Source organism: Synchiropus splendidus, chromosome 16 (assembly GCF_027744825.2).
Source record: "Synchiropus splendidus isolate RoL2022-P1 chromosome 16, RoL_Sspl_1.0, whole genome shotgun sequence".
Taxonomy (NCBI): Eukaryota; Metazoa; Chordata; class Actinopteri; order Syngnathiformes; family Callionymidae; genus Synchiropus; species Synchiropus splendidus.
Genome location: NC_071349.1, coordinates 8,056,610 through 8,074,571, shown reverse-complemented (window position 1 = coordinate 8,074,571; position 17,962 = coordinate 8,056,610). Strand labels below are relative to the sequence as shown.

Sequence of the window (17,962 nt, the reverse complement as noted above, 5' to 3'; positions counted from 1 at the left end):
CTAAATTACTCACCAACTGTGAAATCTTAAAAATAAAGGACAATAGCTTGTATTTCACTTCCTACCAACCTTAGGATGAGGCTTCACAAAAATCAGTTCCGACATCTTGCTATTCCTGTCACATCATTAATACAAAACGTCGTTAAAGAAGCCGGACTCAGATGATCTGATTTGGTCACCACAATATATTAGTAAGTATATTAGGTAAAAGAAGAGGAGGAAGACAACTGATGACGTCATGGATGGAGTGTCGCGTGAGGATGCGGAAGTTCAGGTGGAGGAGACCGGCTGAGCTAAGGAGAGTGCCTTTTTTATATCAGACAAGAAAAACACCATACTGCATTATCAATCGACTTATAAATATTTGTTTATTTTGAAAAAACAACTTTCAAACTTTGCATGTGTATACACGTGTAAACGATACACCCCACCTACCAAACCTTTTATCCAATTAGGTTGCGCTATATTGAACTAGTGACTCGCCGCAGCCAATCAGAGCGCTGCTTGTTGCAGCAAAGCCGTGTGTCACAGAAGCCCTGGCCCTTTTCACGTTAGCATCGAGGAGGAATAAACAGTCACTCCACCGGCTTCCTCAGCTACTATTACGAGTTTTGGTTCGTGTATCTTGTTCGGCATTACATATTTAACCGGTGGCTGTTTTAGGTCATCGTGAAATGAAGAGTAGGTTGCCTTGTTTCTGGAGTTAGCTTGCGTCGTTGCTGCGCATTGCATATTGTGAAAGTCGTTTTACTTACTATTTACTGTAGTTACTGACTTCGAGAGTACTTTGAATATAGACTTGCTTCCGCTTATGTTGTGGCTCTGCCTTCTCTGTGCTGACAGCATACTGAATCGCAACAACTGGGGGGGAATAGTTTGAATAGCTGTATTGGAAGAAACGCCGGCTGCTCCGTGACATTTCGGATTCGAACCAACTGGCCTCTTGGTTCGTCTCCTCCTGTGACCCTCGCACATCGTCGCTGTGGCTGGACTGACCCGGCGTCTGGTACAGAGCGTGAAAACAGTCGTTTCTGTCAGAGCAACTTTGTCAACACTCAGTGGCACACAGTCACCTTCCGCAACGAGGATGCCTCAGACCAACAAGTCGAAAAACAGCAAAGCCTCGCAATGTTTTGGATCAGTAAAAGTGGGGGACCCAGTGACCCAGGAGGAGACGTCGGCCACTGGAGGACAAGGGGGCGAAGATGACAACCAGGGAGACAGTGACATCATCAAGTCCCCCAGTGACCCCAAACAGTACAGGTAGGGCGCTGCTAATCCTGGTTGAGCCAGCGTGTTGTGTGTCCTACCTAGTTAGCAGAAATTCACTTTTGTTGCTGGACAGGGATCAGCAGTGCTGTTGTGTGGAGTCAAACAAAAGCCCCGACTTTAGCTCTGTCTTTGAGTCACACTTGCATGGAAGCTAACTGCTGACATTGCTGCATGACTGGCCTGTGGCTCCACTCTCATAGGATTTGGCTGACTCACCATTTCAATTAATTCTAGGCACTTTAAGTAAATCTAACTTTAAACAATCTGACTAACTTAACCGCGCCCGAAACAGATTGGGAGTTACTTGTCTAATCCCAAACTTAATTATTTGCTTTTTTAGATCCCCACAAACTAATGCTGTGGACTCCACAAGCTAAATGGGTGGTTTCCTCTACATGCTGTGTGATACTTCACTTTGCTTGAAGTCAAAAGGCAAAACAAATCTATTCACAAATGAAGTTAAAGCCAGGACACTCTGGCCACAGTTTAATAACTGACTTTGTAGTCACTTCATTGTATTAGCTGTTGTGACCAGTCACCAGGAGTTAGACCAAGAGCCACGTTTTTGTTACTCCAAGCTACTGCAAGGGCACTGAGTTATAAGTGCTAGTACTTAAGTGCTACCAGCAATGATACACTCTTCCCTTCCAACTCTGTGGTGACCATGGACACTGTATCGGTGAACTGCTTTAGCCACTCTTTCGTAAGAAAAGGGCTGAGCTTTCAACCCAACATTTTTCAACTAGCTTTCAACTAAAATTTTTCTCAGTCTGCGTCCCTTTTTTGGTGACAAATTCTGCATGCAGCCCTAAAATGTTTTATATTTATCACACTGATTCCTGCATTTTTGAGGTGCAAGTTCATGCACTACAGGCTTGTTTTGGTCTTTGTCACTTTATTTTTTGTGTTGAGGCTGGAGGGAGGTGATGGAGTATGATCCGATCACTTTAGTTCATTAAAGTAGAGGAAGAACTCTGACTTATTTCCAGTTTAATGTGTTTCAATAGTAAATACATAAGAATAGTGAGTGTTACTGAAACCAGTGCCTAATGGTGGGACTTGATGCATACACAAGCATGTCAAAGTGGAACGGTCCATCATACAATCTGAAAAGCTCAACAACAAAGAGAAATATCCAAGCCAGGACTCTTGGGCCACTCTGTATCTATATCAGTGAAGTACAAACAAGTTAGTTTGAGGTAGAACAACTACTCTGTTCAAGTCGTGCTACTATCTTCAACAACTTTCGTTTCACTTAATATTAGGCTGCATACTGTATATTAATCAGTCTGATACTTTCCTATTCACTGTTGGTAATCTGTAATTACAGTGACCATTCCTGGGTGAAATATTAATCTTGTATATTAAATATTAAATCATTGCCTGCTGTTTAACACTAAATACTTCATGTTATTCAACAATTAATTACATTAGACAATCGCAAATATTGTAATGTTAACCTACGTTCCTCCTTCATTTGGTGGATGAGCGGTTTGTTTTTGTAAAGATGCCTTTGGGATTAACGTTGCTTTTTGTCAATAATAATTCCCCTTTGTTTTTGTCATTTTGTGCCTGAAATGATTCACAAAATACAACTAAGAAGAGAATTGTGCAGCTGATGCCGTCATTTGAGGGTAACAAGAGGATAGTTCAGAAGTTAGTCACGGTGATATTAAAAATTCTGTTAGAAGTGTCCTGTTTGTTAGACGAGTGGTTTTTGTTCTGTAATTAATCTCGCTGCTTTTCTATCTGTAGCCGGCAGATCAGTAACAGTTCTATCAAGCTGATGGGATGATTTGAAGCTATAAACACACACATCAGTGCCTCAGGCCTCAGAGGAGCATGTACAGAAACAATGCTGTGAACAAGACCAAAACAAGACAGTCTCCAAGGATCAGAGAAGCAGTTTGTGTTGAATCAACTGAGTTAACAGTCTGTGGCGGACAACAGAAGGAGATGGGAAGCAATGCTGTCTTTTCTAAAGTTAAGCCCCTGAAGAGTTTTGACTTTTGACCTTATAGATAGTTGTTTAATATATGTTTCACATGCTAGAAGTTCCCAGTTTTTTAGTATGTGTCATGACCAAATAATGTTATAACAGTGATCAGATGGACAGTAGCTTTGCGCAACATCACATTCACTTTTTTGTTTCTTCTTCTGGTTTATAATTCCCCTTAACAGAGATTATTGTTTAAAGCAGTATTTTGGATGGCTCCTTCATGGTAATGGCCTCAGCCTCAGACAATAATTTATTTGCTATTACTTTTATACCACTGTAATACTTGTTTAATGAATTACGACTCTCAAATCAACATGTATTTGTGGGCTGAGCAGCAGACCCCAGTCTGCACCTATAAAAGAGTTTGCCAAGTCTTCTCTGCCAATGTCAAAAATCAAACTCTGTTTGACTAGCTGTGGTCAGTAGGTGCCAGGACCTGTGTGGTACATTCTGTATAATAAGGTAGTCAGAGATATGCTGCCAAGTGATCATCCCTTGAAGACAACACCCCAAGAATGTTTCTTAAAAATCTACCACTACTTGTGCAGCAAATAAAAGTTCATTGCAAGATGAAATGCTACCACAAAGAAATTGATGTATTTATTTCCCTCTGGTTTGGAAGCTCTCATGGATTTTTCCTGGTGGAAAGAGCCTCTTTCATTGAATTTTAGCTGCAATTGGAGCACAGTTTGTTTCATCACTGTTTACGGATGTTTTCCCCTTTCTTTGCTGTCCTGCTTTGACATGGTATCTGTCAGTTTCTTTTTCTTCATTAGTATTCATGTGTTCCAGCAACAACAATGTTCTTTTCCTCTTCTCTGACGGCCACATAACACTCGCCTAATTATACCGCTGCTCAAATTCTTTGTGATGTTTGAAGGGAAGCAGGTTTTCTAGTAATATTTGAGGGGATGCGGGATTTCTAATATTCTCCTTTTTTGATCTGCAGCACCACATCTGTTTATGCTATTGTGGTCAAAGTTTCCATCAGTGACCCCTAACCTTGTTCTTGTATCTTCAGAAGCATCCAATATTAAATGGGCACTGGAGCTGCAACGCATTTATTTAGAGTTTGAGGGCATTGCAGCACAATTCCCAAGGGTTTTTAGTTGACAGTTTCTCCCCAGACGTTGACCAATAATTAACTATACAATGGCTTAATAAATTCTGGTGTCAGTCTGTCTTGTTGATGATTCAATTAATCTGTCTACCTTTTACAGGAGACTCACCAGTCTTTTTGAATTAATTTAATATCATGTATGGTTTATGCTAGTAGCTCTGACACTAGGACTGGAAACAGGCTCACAAAAATGCTCAGGTTTTCATTACCTGGAAAGACAAGATTAATCTCACGTGGCGTGCACTGGTGGAGAGGAGAGACAGGGAACATGTTCGACTTTAGAAATGGAAGTGCCAGGTATAAAAAAGAGATCAAGAGAATGGAGGTATAGGATAGGGTGACAAGGAAAACCGCAGGTCCCGGAAATATCTTGCCTAATTCGTCATTGCTAGAATTTGTTTACTTGATTTGATTGTTGTGTTTTTAAAGATCTATGCAAAGCATCAATATGTGGTGAGATGTGTTATGGACATCATACATATGTGTGATTTCATTTCTTCAACATCTAGTTTAGATATTTGAATCGTTTAATAAGGTAGCTATCTCCTTGAGAGTAAAAGCATGCATAACTTGATTTTTAATCACTGTAACTTCCATAAATTCTGGCAGTGACTGGTCAGAAACATGACGTATTACTTAACCTTTGACTTCTCTCCTCTCACTCTCAGATACGTTGTCCTGGACAACGGGCTGCGAGCCCTGCTCATCTCAGACTACAGTGGCTCCGCCATGGAATCTGATGAGGAGGAAGAGGAGGAGGAGGAAGAAGAGGAAGAGGGGGATGAGGAGGAATCTGGAGAAGAAACAGATGAAGAGGAGGAAGACGATGATGGTGACATTGAGGATGAAGATGAGGATGGAAGGAAGAAGAAGGGAAATGCAGAGAAGCAGGTATCAATCCTGATGTGATGGTGTTTGAGGCTGAAAAGAGCTCAGCCTGTCGTCAAGCTTGCAACGGATCAGTGCAGCAGTAACCAGCTGCAGGAGCAAGGGGGTCTCAGTGGAGCATGATTCATGTTTACATCTTTATTAATATATTAATATCTCTCAACAAAACAATCAGCTGCCTCACACCTCTGTTGAAACTCACTCGATTTGGATATAATTTCAAATATCATTTTTTTCTCAGTACTCAAGTCTGTTTTTGGTTTTGGTTTCAGCCAAAGCTGTGCATTATTTGCTCATTTTAATGTTGCATCTTGCAGTCTGCAGCAGCTCTTTGCATTGGCGTTGGCAGTTTCAGCGACCCCAGTGACCTTCCTGGCCTTGCCCACTTCCTAGAACACAGTAAGTAAACATGTAAGGCCATGCTAATTACACTTTAGACAGTACATTCTGGGTAAGTGCAGCTTGATTCGTGTGAAAACTGCATCTTGTGTGTCTGTAGCTTGATACATCCTGGTCCCAGTGGCCTGTAGACACTTCTCTTCTGCTGTTACAGTTGATGTCCGATCCAGTATCATTTTTGGGCTTCACTGCTGTAGTTTATTAGATCAAATTATTTCACCTGTCACAGCAACAGCGTCATGATGCTCATTGAGAGAAGCGGCAGGGCTTGCTTAGTCCGCTTAGTCCTGTTCAGGGTTGCAGGGAGTGCTGCAACCTAACCCAGCTCTCATTGGGCGAGAGGCAGGAATCCAACCTGCACAGGTCCCAGCCCATCGCAGGGGACACGCACACACACACACACACACCTATGAGCAATTTGGAGTGTCCAGTTAACCAAATGAGCATGTCTTTGGGTTGTGGGAGGAAACTGGAGTATCTGGGGAAAACCCACGCTGGCACAGGGAGAACATGCAAGCTCCACCCAGAAAGGTCCAGACCTGGATTTGAACCCTTCTTGCTGAGAAGCAGCATGCAAAGTGTTTCAACATTATTTTGTCAAAAGAAAATTAAAAGAAAACAATTGCATCATACGAAGATCAAATGGAAGAAGAAGGGCTGTGTTACAATCCTTTCTTTTCATTTGTGGGTGGCAGGAGATACAGGGATAGTTTGACCTTGAGGTGCTGTGGCTCATATTGAGCACACCAAAATGGTCTCTGAATGTTGTGTTATTCTGTCTCACCTTTCCAATGAATCGTGAGGAGAAAGATGCTCAGGTAGAGAGAGAATCCAGCTTGTTAAAACGGAATAGCGAGGTTCTCCCTCGATAATCCTACAGGAGAGAACCTTCCGACGTTGGTTGGGCAACAGGAGAAACATATTTGTGTAAACATGACAAATAATTAGTCTTTCATTCCGATGTAAAGCACAGAACTCATGTAGCCAAAGATCATAATTGCTGAAGCCTGCTCATATTATCTGTAATTAAATCTGAGTCGCACCAGATGAAAACATCAAATTGGGAATTAAGACCCCTGTTTTTTTTCTTTTTGCTGTTGTTGTTTTCATTAAAATCTGCTGTATGCACCATCACGCCACAGCAAGAGTGCTATTAATCTTTCCTCGCCAATCAAGTGCTAATTGTAACCCAGACAACCTTCGGCTATTTTGAATATTTCGAACTCCCTCATTCCCGTAGCCTTCCACCACAAACTCTGAATGTTCGCATAACAAGCAAGAATCTCGATTAACTTTTTTCCATTAATTATGTGCAGGTCAACCAGAGTGTCTTGTTGAAGGAGAGGAGTTGTTTTTACCCCCAGAATCCTTTAAAATGTCATTGACGCGTCGCCATGTTTCCACTGCTGTCTGTTCTTGTTTAACAGGCAGTTTAACAATGACAGCAGCTTGTTTTTGGAATGTCATAAAACTGTCAACAAAGGCTCACAGTTATATATCGCTCTCTCTTGCTGCCGTGCTGGGAAATTATTGCACCCTGCTGTCTTGCTTTTGGCCAGTCCGTCACATAAATAAGAACCTCAAATGCTATGAGCAAAACCTCCTAGTCTCTTTGCTTGTTGATTTAAAATCCTGTCCGACGCTCTCAAGCAGCGCGAGCTTACCGTTTCCTCTCGTGTTTCCTGCCACAGTGGTGTTCATGGGCAGCGAGAAGTACCCATCAGAGAATGGCTTTGATGCTTTCCTGAAGAAGCACGGAGGGAGCGACAACGCCTCCACAGACTGCGAGAGGACCATCTTCCAGTTTGACGTCCAGAGGAAGAGCTTCAAAGACGCTCTTGACAGGTGAGGTGGGATCAGAGCTTTTTGTTGGCGGATCAGTCGCTCTGAAGTAGTGGACTTCTAAAGTTTCCTGATTTAACAGGAAAAAACAGACAATAAACCTTGAAAAATCACTCGAGACACGATAAAACGGAATATGTTAAACCCAATGAAGAGATCTGTGTTCTGATTTTGTGTATGCACTCAGCGAAAACCCACCCTGTCTTGGTCGTGCTTTTTCAACATCCCTCGTGAATCAAAGTTGAGTTTGTTCTGTTTAGTGTAAAATCCATCGAATCTGACTGATTTTTTTTTCATACCAATGATATCCATGTTTTCTTTTGGCGAGTGCTTAAATGTTTAACCACGGTCGGTCTGCAGGCGCGCTCGTCGGACATGCTGTTGAAACTACTGGGTTCAATGATTATTTTCTTGTTGCCCAGCTTGAAAACTTGTTAAATTCTCAGGTCCTGACTAATTTATCGACTTGTTTACTTACTTTTCTGAAAAAGTGGCCTTGTAATTGACTGGAGGAATGGGTAATTACATGCACTGGCAAATGTGTCGAACAGATTATTTTCATGGATGCTGCAGCCGGCCAAAGTACAACCCGGAGGCCACATCCCGTCCTTGACGTCAAACTCATGAGATCAGAGTAAAGCTTTGAAACGGATGTGTAAATTGTTTTCTGGCAGCTGACTCAGAGCCTCGCTGTTAATTATAAAAATGTATTATCCTTTCAGTTCTAAATAGAAGGTTGTACCATTGTTCAAGTTCTGAGTTTGAGAACTTATTAACCTCTTCACTTTTTTCTTTTTTGTCTTTCTTTCCTCACTACTACTTCTACTAGAGTCACTCCGACAGTGACCTTTTGCTTGAATTTTTGGCTAAAAATACTGTGTATTCTGTTAAGAGCCGGACACTATGTCTCACTCAGATAGTCTAGATATGCTAGCACTGCTGTAAACTACTATAGCTACTCCTCATGTTTTGAGCTTCTAACCACTTTTGTTTTCATGTTTTATCTTGTGAGTGATGAAAAATCCTCTGCACATTAGTTGCTGGGGTCTTGGAGTTTAGGCTTCGATGATGAAGGACTATACCTCAAGTTTAGCCGATGTTTAGACGGTGTACTCATGTTTTCCTCGTCCACCTTGTTGATCACAGCAGCAGGCAGGTCCTGATTCAGACAATCAGTCATCAGCGATTTGATTGTTCCTCTCTGACCTGTCCACTTGCTTCTTAACTGGTGATTATGGCCTCCTCTCACCTCTGTCCTCACAGGTGGGCCCAGTTCTTCATTTGCCCCCTGATGATCCGGGATGCCATTGATCGGGAGGTGGAGGCGGTTGACAGCGGTGAGTCTCACTGTACTAATGTTCAGAGGTCTCTGATTGCCACCTTTTTTTTCCCTAAAAGTTGGGAAGGGATACAGTGATGTCACTGCTTTGTGAGATGCTTCTGGACTGTTCCTGCTCAGCACCATCTTCAGTTAACTCTTGAAGTGATTGGTTTGGGTTTGACTTGACCTACACATGACTTATCCAACACTGGATTTCAGAGCTGTGACAAGCATGCCTTAAATATGTTACTTTGATTTGGACTTGTTCAGTGTGGGGTTTATCATTGACGTTGGCTGTATCCTCTTGTGTAAAATCAGTATTGAAGTTTTATCCATTCTGGGAGTCGATATACACCTGAAGTCTGTCAAATTGTCTGACAGGCCACTTGAAGTGACATGGTGCGTTTAGTTTAAATTATGCCATTGTGTTTATTAACTGAGGCTCTTAGCTCCGACTGATTTAGATTTCTGTTTTTAAGTCAGCAAGTTTGTGAGCAGAGATCTGAGTCAGCGGCGCCATGAAGCAGCATGTGGCGCTGTATTAATGTCTCATGTTTTCGTAGACAAGTTAATGTTTTTGAGGATGCACTATAAGTCCTAACTGTTCGTTTGGCTGGATATTTGAACTTCAGCGATCTGCTGAGAATGAGTTGTAGCTGGTGAATTAACTGAGAAACATGTAGTACCTCTCTGAAAATGCCTCTCAGACTAAAGTTTGTCTGTTAACATCCTACAACTAGATAGAATATAAAACTATTCTTACAAGGCCCATGGATTCCCACACCCTTGTTCAGTAAGATCAACATATTATGACGCTATTTTAACAGGAACATCTTCATTGTAGTCTCCAGTCCTTTTGTTCATATTCTGATGTGTGTGACCGACTCGATTGGGTCATTACAGTGAAGGTGTTGTAAGGTGTCAGATGGCTTTTGGAATATAGTCTATAGTTTTCATTCGTAGCACATTACTGATCGAAGTCGCTGATTCCTGAGGAATTGTGAGTCTGTTTAGTAAAATGTGTGTGAGGGCTGTTTTGTAAAATCCTAGGGGGCTGCCTCCATTTTTACATTGTTCCTTTGAATGTCATTTCTGAAAATTTTCTCATGTTTTTCATTGTCTCCTTCTGTGGTTTAGAGTACCAGCTGGCTAAGCCTTCAGACTCTCACAGAAAGGAGATGCTGTTTGGCAGTCTTGCCAAACCGGGCCATCCCATGGGCAAGTTTTACTGGGGTGAGTTTGTACTGATGGGGATTGGGACTCGTAGCACACATAGAAGTGGGGTTTAACTCGGCAAAGACATTGGCTGACGTTGGTCTCCTGATACCGGTGCTGTTGTGTACCATTTGTTCACACCCTTTCTTGTCTCGCTGAATTGATTGCTCCCCTGTGACACCACAGGCAATGCCGAGACACTGAAGCTGGAGCCAAAAAAGAAGAGCATCAGCGTCTATAAGCGTCTGCGTGCTTTCTGGAAGAAGCACTATTCTGCCCACTACATGACATTGGCTGTCCAGTCAAAAGGTCAGTTGCGCTGTCTTATTTAGTTGAAATGATGAAGCCCCTCCACCGCCAGACTTCAGGTATATTGCTTCATATATCTCCTCCTCTGGGGCAGTTGAGCCAAAACTGTGTTGATGAACTGCATTAATTGGTGGCTCTGATTAAGATCTGCTCCTCACTAGCTCAGCTGACTGTAAGTAATCTTCTGCAAAAACCCTGAACTTGCTATTTTTCTCAGAACAGACAGTTTCATAATATCCAACACCATTTTTCCCCCCGCAGAGTTTCACAGAGAATATCAAGAAGCCAATTAACTGCAGCAGAGAAGTCAAATGATGACTAGTGTTGACATTTGTGCTGGGAAAAATGTCTCCGTGACACAGACACTGTATATTTAGGAAGCTAGAAACGCCCTGTCTTTGGGCCGTTTTTGTTATCTGGAGCGTTTGTGGAGGAGAGGCCTTTTTTGGTGCAGAGTACAGTGTCCCACTGTAGCCAGGACCGATCAGTATTTATCCTAATACGAGGATAAATACCCCTTCTATGATTTTTAATCAAAGAAGAACATTGAACTTTTTTTTTTTACTTTAGATAGATACCTATGAAAACATACTCAGTTAAATAGATGAAACTACAGGAATAGGATAGTAAGTTATATACTGTTTGACATACATCGTGATTATTGCGTATGATTGTTGTATGCCACACTGTGAACCGTTAGCAGCCTGTTGACAAACAAACCATTTTCAGCCCACAGGTTGATCCAACTTATTTTACTATATTCTAGGAGAACACAGTGATGACATTTATTGTTATGGAGTGACCAGTTTCTTGTGGAGGAGGAGCCTCTCTTTTGTGCTGTCACAGTGTCATTGAAAAGCACCCTATGCAGCAACACTCATACCTGGATGAGTTGCTGATGTGATGGTTTATATAGCTCGGTCTGAGCTCGAGGATAGATCTGACATCTCCAAAAGAGCATGCTGAATGACATTCTTCTCGTGGTCACCTTTAACCCTCACTGCCTCCTCTGTTTAGAGCCCTCAAGTTGCTTGTATGTCGGCAGTGTTTCAGTTCAGATGTGTAGTGGCCCTGCCATGATGTGTGGAGATTTACTATCTCAATTATCCAGTATTTTACTTCACCCTCACCTGAGATGTATAGTACCTGAAACTGTGAGAGGGTCCCCCACCCCTTGCTCTGTGTTGCCGGGGCCGGTTCCACCCAGGCCCCAGTGAGCCAGCCTCTGAAAGTATTGTAGTATTGCCAGCGTATATTGCTGTCCTGGGCGCCTCCATGAAACACCCTCTACGCATTCATGATTTGCTAATTGTACTCTTCCAAAGGATGCCATTTTGTGGGTTCCATTTATTTCCTCTTGCCGCTGCTGTTTATCAGAGGCGTCATGTAGAATTATGATGAACTGCATAATTAGGTTTTCAATTGTAGTGAAACAAGCGTAATGAAAAGGTCCCGATAAATATTGGACGATTAATATATGAAGAATGATCACTGTCTGTGAGTGTCAACACTGCTGTAAACACTAACCGTGGAGTGGCACACACGTCTCCTGTGATGGCCTGAAGTGTGTTCCCTTCTGTCCTCCAGAGAAACTGGACACGTTGGAGGAGTGGGTGAGGGAGATCTTCAGCAAGGTGCCAAACAAGTGAGTACAGGAGAGTCTCTCATTCACTGTGATGAGCTGCCCGTTTGGTGTAGACTGAGGCGAAATATCCAGGGAGATTTAGCTCAATGTAAATGTCAACCCTCCCTCCCTGTTCTTTTACTGCTGCCTCTTACCTCAGTCAACCCTCGAGGAATTATTGCCTTGCCTTCGCAGCAAAAGAGAATCATTTGTGCTTAGAATATTTGTGAATATATGACACCTAACAGACAGGGTAAACATACGTGTGTTCCTAACTGATCAAACTGCACACTCTCCCGCTCTCACTGAGTTCTGTGGAGTTGATCAAATATTCTGTACGTCAGAGTTGAAATATTAATGCATTTGTGGTTTAATAGCTAACACAGATCAGTGAAAGCATTCTGACCATCTATGAAGAAGCAGCAGCACTCGCTGTGGTCCACTGGCTCCACCACCATAACTTATCCAAATGGTTTGTCAAAGTGGTTCCAGTTTATTCCTGTTGCACCGTTAATGCACCCGCCTCAAAGAGCCGTAGATAGACAAACCCATTTTAAAAAGGCAATAGTCCTTGGATGAAAGCAACTTTTGGCGACAAAGCAAAGTTTCAGATATCAAGAATGAAGATTGATTCTTGGGGAAGCTGCAGGAAATAATTCTCTGGCCTCATTTAAATAAGCTGACAGTTTGAGCCAGTCTCAAGTAAAGAGAAGTGGCGAGCGAGCAGCACAGCAATGTAAAAGCCAAACTTAGATATGCATGACGGTAGAGCCTTTGCTTTGTACGACACTTTTAGAGTCAACTTGATTTCAGATTTGTGAATATCTTGCATGTTCACATGGCTGTAATGAAGTATTCCTACGGTGCAAGGTCAGCAAGTCTCTAAAGGACACTTGTTTTTCAATATCAACGGGTGGAATAAGGTACATTTTGAAATAAAAGTGGTTTGAACAGAGGTATCAAAAGCATCAAGTGGCATATAGCCCCAGATAAAGTTGTGCTTCTCATGAAAGAACCTGTGTCAAAAGCAGTATGTCAAAGAGTCAGCTGATAACGGCGCCTCACACACAATCATGTTCAGCTCAACTGGGTTTATTTTGTTTGTGTGGTGGCAGCTTGCTTTTTGACAGAGAAATAACAGTTTTGCCTGGATTTTACAAATACAGAAGCAAATTTGCACTGTGAATATGTTGGTGCATGTCATTGGAAGACGCAAGACATATAAATATGGATCCCCAGTTTTCCACTTCAAGATGCTACAGTAGTCTGCTCTTGTAGATGATTCATTCATTTGAAATGCACATGTCAACTCTCTGTCTGCACTTGTCAGTGTGTCTATTTTTCACTGGGTTCAAGTTAGTTTCCATGAAGTCCAAAATGAATGAAACAGTGTTGCAGAGTTGATGAAACACTGTCCTAATTTTTAGAGGCTTCTAGGTGGCTCTCTTGGTTTAGAAATGATGTGAGGTTTCATTGAATTAGTTATTCAAGTCCAAACATTTTACAGCAGACATCTAGTAGCCTCTGAAAATCAGGACACTGTTTCATGAAACCACATCTACCTGTTGCTCCAAAATGTCCTTGTTCAAAAAGAACCTTGCTTTTGTTTTTAACTCAAAAGATTTTCTTCATTCCATTCACAAGAAGTGAACTTTCACTTTCCTGTGCAACTCCCACATGTACAGGAGCCAAATCCCGAGCTGGATTTCATGTCACGTGTGCGGTCTATTCTGTTTGAATCCACATTTTCATGCTTGGAAGTCCTCCTGCAAGTGTTGGTGTCAGTCCAAACAAAGTAGCAGCCATTGACCCGTTTTTATGTCAAGGCCATTTCTCAGCAATAAATTGGACCCCATAATCTGACATGATCTTCTTCTTCATCTGTGAACCGAGTTAACTTTTCATTCGGCTGGTGAATTCGTGTTGCTTTTAGACTGAAAGGGTTTAAAATATTCTACTTTGGAATCTGGAATTAATAAAACACATCTACCCGGCATGTGGTGGTTTCAACACATGCTTCTTTGAGCCGGTAGGAATGAGTTCTGTCTCTTCTCTATTTTTAATGCCGTTTATAAGCATAATAGTGCATCTCATCTCTGCTGTTTGTGTTGACAGCGGTCTACAGAAACCAGATTTCTCCCACATGTTGGAACCCTTTGACACACCGGCCTTCAACAAGCTCTACAGAGGTATCTATCTTTCAGCAGACTTCAGAATGCTAAACACGCTTGATGTGCTCCCGCTCTGCAGAATGACGGCTCCCAGCAGGGCAGACAGGGCCCCATCTATGGGGTTGCTAAATAATTGGTTGGGTTTTGAGATGCTTTATAGGACACCGGAGCAGAAAATGTGGACTTGGAGACATTTTTTTTGCTTAAAAAGTGTGTCAATGTTTTGGTGTTTTTGCAGTGGTTCCGGTTGGGAAGGTTCACGCTTTGAATATCACATGGGCTCTTCCTCCACAGGAGAAGCACTACAGGTGAGATACCTGTTTACCATGAACGGTTTCCTAACTTATCCAGAGTTTTGTAAACTGAAGTTGACATCACAAATATAGGTGTATTTATGAAAATGCTTTAGTTTTCTTGGCAGAAAGACAGATTTGAGGTCATGCTTTATGCTTCAATTGCAGTTCATGGGTTGTCCAACATGAACATTAAGTACTTAATATGTTTGAATTTGGACCGCAATGACTAGACAACATAGTCAACTGTAACTGTAAATTATTTGCTGACTGGTTCATGGGCTATCTAGACATTACTCTGTTTTCCATGTGGGCCTGGCTTAGCACTTTCCGTTGGCAGAGTAGAAATGGCTGCTCTTACTAAGAACTTGTTTAACCACATTTTGATCAGTAAAAATTTTTAGTGTCAAAAATGTGTTTTTTTGTTTTTGTTTTTTTTTCTCATAAGTCACTCAGAACAGCGCAACTCTGTCAAGAAATGACGAGATACACTGGCTAAAAAGCTGTCAGAAAAAAGCGAAAAACATGTACAGAGCTGTGCAAAAAATAATATACATATATATGTGAAAAATAGAACTCAAAACACAATTACTTGGCAAATGAGACACAACAAAGACATGGCAAACAAACACACTGCACTCAAGATGAACGGTAATAATTGTGAATTCTATAAAATAAAATAAATCCTATGTAGCACTCTTCACCTTGAGAAAGGGCCCTCATGTTTGGTCTCACCTCCTAGCTTCCATTTTTGCCCTCTAAAGATGTGCGCACACCTTGGTGCAAGGACAGTAATGGGGTGCCTCGACTTCATTTGGCTGGTATTAATGTTTTTCTTATTTCCAGAGTGAAGCCACTCCACTACCTCTCGTGTCTGATTGGCCACGAAGGAGCAGGAAGCATCCTCTCGCTGCTCAGGAAGAAGTGAGTGAATGAATTGAGTTTGTGTGTTTGTTTTTCTGATTTGAGGACACTTCAAAGGCCAATTAGACAGGCTTCAATTTCCACTGTATACATGAGCTTTCGCCGCCACTGTGGGAGGAAGTGTTTGAGCCCAGTCTCCAGACTGTACTCTCTGCCCTCTTCCATGTGAGAGTTATGGATCCTCGACGCCGGATGTTGTTTTCCCCAAACATTTCAGTGGCATGCTGATAAGTCACCAAAAGAACTGTAGACTTGCAGCACCAGTCTTCTTCTGTAGTTGTCATCAGAAACATTTAAAAGGAAAGTATTTTTAGATGTTCACGTCATATCCATTCCATGGCATATTACTCCATTAGTGGATTATTTCGTAGTTTTCATCCACTGCTTCAAGCTCATTAGGCTTAAGACTATGTCTGGTTTTAATGACTTATTCAGCTGGAGCCACATTAATATTTGAGTTTGATCAGGCCTTGTTTTGTCTGTATCCTTGAGTTCTGATCCAAGCACAGATGTAGAGGAGTAAAATGAGGTAGCAAGCAATGACCCGATCCATCTTCTGGCTTTAAACACAATGATTTTCCCGGTCTCACGCGGACACAAAAATTCATGGGGTTTTTTTGGAGCAAAGTGTGATTTATCGCCATTTATATTTCCTCCACGCGTTAAAGTTTGAAAAATAATTTGCGCTGTCAGTGGTAATAGAGTTGAGCTGCGAGTATGACCGTAATTTAAAACTCCCACACACTGACCACACACCCTCCTTGCCAATGGGACTAGCTGCAAGTATGTCCTGAGAACCTGCCGTGGCACCACTTTAGTAGTTAATAGGAAGAGGGAACGGTGATGCAAAGGACAGCCTGTACAATGTCAGGATGGAGCATTTCCATTTGAGTTATTCGAGTAAGTCTGCTTCAAGCTTCTGATGCTACCAGAGAGAGAAACACGGCGCAACCTTGGACACTGAAAACTGCAGCTCTGGACACTTCTGAATTCATTTCACATTGTCAAGTAATAGGTTTCTTGGCTGTTTTTTTTTTTTAAAGTTTATTCTTTTCCCTTGTTTATTTCTTTAATTTGTGTGTGTACTGTCTGTACGATGCTGCAGATTTAATAAGAGACTATTGATTTCGCTGTTTTATTTACTGGCGTGTGGGAAAATATCGTTTTGGAGATGGAACAGGAGATTTAAAATTGTCGTCACTCACATCCAGTTTCCAAGCCGGCAAGCTCCCAATGAATTGGTTGTTTCTAAAAGCCCTTTCATTCATATTTTAGATGTGTGAGATTTTTGCCTGCGTCTGTTTGATTGTGATCCTCAGGAAGTGTTGATAATGGGACAAGGATGAGATGATTCAATGGTATTCTGGAACCATTTGGACTCACAAATCTTTTGGCAGATTCATCCCCCTCTGTGGAGCCTGAAAACCTTTTAGACCAATGAAACCAATTTTACCACCTCCGTGTTTCAGGCATGCTGATACTCTCACTGTGGACCTGCAGGCTATCAAGGGCTACTTGGTGGGGGTCTGCACTCTCCCAATGCCTTTCTACTTCCTTTTTATTCCATACCATTAAAATTCATTCCATCTCATGTCATTTGGGTTTTCAGTTGAGGCTCGCAATCTTAACACCTTCATCATTCATTTGGAGAGTTTGAGTGAAGTGAGAAACTTATATTTAAACTTGAAAACAATTTATTTGATATGCTTGTTGCAGCGCAGACCTGAAAAACCATCTGGAGAAAACAAATGTCCCCTGAAAAATAATATCCGTGCCACTTGACAGATTATCCGACTCATGCAAGTGTCAGATGTTTCCAAGACACGGTTTCTTCTGTTTGAAAAACAAAACATAACAATAAATAGCTCTTGCCTGCTCGGAAGGGCAAACAAACAGAGGAGTCACATATCACTGTGGGATTTCAAAGCTGCGCCGACTGTCCCAAGAGGGAAACAAAAGCATTTGTTAAATGGCTGCAATCAAGAAACATGAAGTGACACGTTTTCTATTTATTGCCCCTTTCATATTTTAAAACCTGGCATGCTCCCGCTTCCCTGCTGGGAGTGACTCATCTGTGCTTGCTTCTCTTACTCCATCCACTTTGTAATGGTGTTGCTAATTGATGGTGTTGTGCTTGAACGTAGGTGCTGGGCACTGGCTTTGTTCGGAGGCAACAGTGAAACCAACTTTGACCAAAACAGCACCTACTCCATCTTCTCTATTTCCATCACCCTAACTGATGAAGGCTTCCAGAACTTCTATGAGGTATCACGTCTCTCTTATCTGAATACAGTCAACTGTGGGCTTCAGAGGTTAAAAATCCAATATGAGCTGTAGTTCTTCCCTCTCATCCCGACCCCTGTAGATATAATTTCGAATCTGTTCAGAATCAGAATCAGAATCAGAATCAGAATCAAATTTATTGCCATGGTCAGTGGGGAGCCCACTGACTAGGGAAGTGCCTTGGAATAAAGTGCAACAAAAAACAAATAAAATAAAATAAATAGAATAACATTACAACAAGGCTGTTCATGAATTTAACAATCTGATGGCCGAGGGAAAGAAGCTGTTCCTGTGACGGGAGG

The 17,962-nt window shown here is 41.8% G+C and overlaps 1 protein-coding gene across 1 annotated transcript in view; it reads left to right on the top strand.

The window, feature by feature from the left end:
- Positions 1-518: 518 nt before the first annotated feature.
- Positions 519-17,962, top strand: part of nrd1a (nardilysin a (N-arginine dibasic convertase)) — a 42,872-nt gene continuing 25,428 nt past the window's right edge. Inside the window, exons 1-12 of the mRNA XM_053845285.1 lie at positions 519-1,263; positions 5,060-5,282; positions 5,597-5,678; positions 7,370-7,523; positions 8,784-8,857; positions 9,979-10,074; positions 10,243-10,365; positions 11,953-12,010; positions 14,105-14,178; positions 14,399-14,468; positions 15,300-15,377; positions 17,522-17,642. Of these exons, the coding sequence (XP_053701260.1) occupies positions 1,088-1,263; positions 5,060-5,282; positions 5,597-5,678; positions 7,370-7,523; positions 8,784-8,857; positions 9,979-10,074; positions 10,243-10,365; positions 11,953-12,010; positions 14,105-14,178; positions 14,399-14,468; positions 15,300-15,377; positions 17,522-17,642 (1,329 nt within the window). The 5' untranslated portion in view covers positions 519-1,087. The remainder of the gene's footprint in view (positions 1,264-5,059; positions 5,283-5,596; positions 5,679-7,369; positions 7,524-8,783; positions 8,858-9,978; positions 10,075-10,242; positions 10,366-11,952; positions 12,011-14,104; positions 14,179-14,398; positions 14,469-15,299; positions 15,378-17,521; positions 17,643-17,962) is intronic.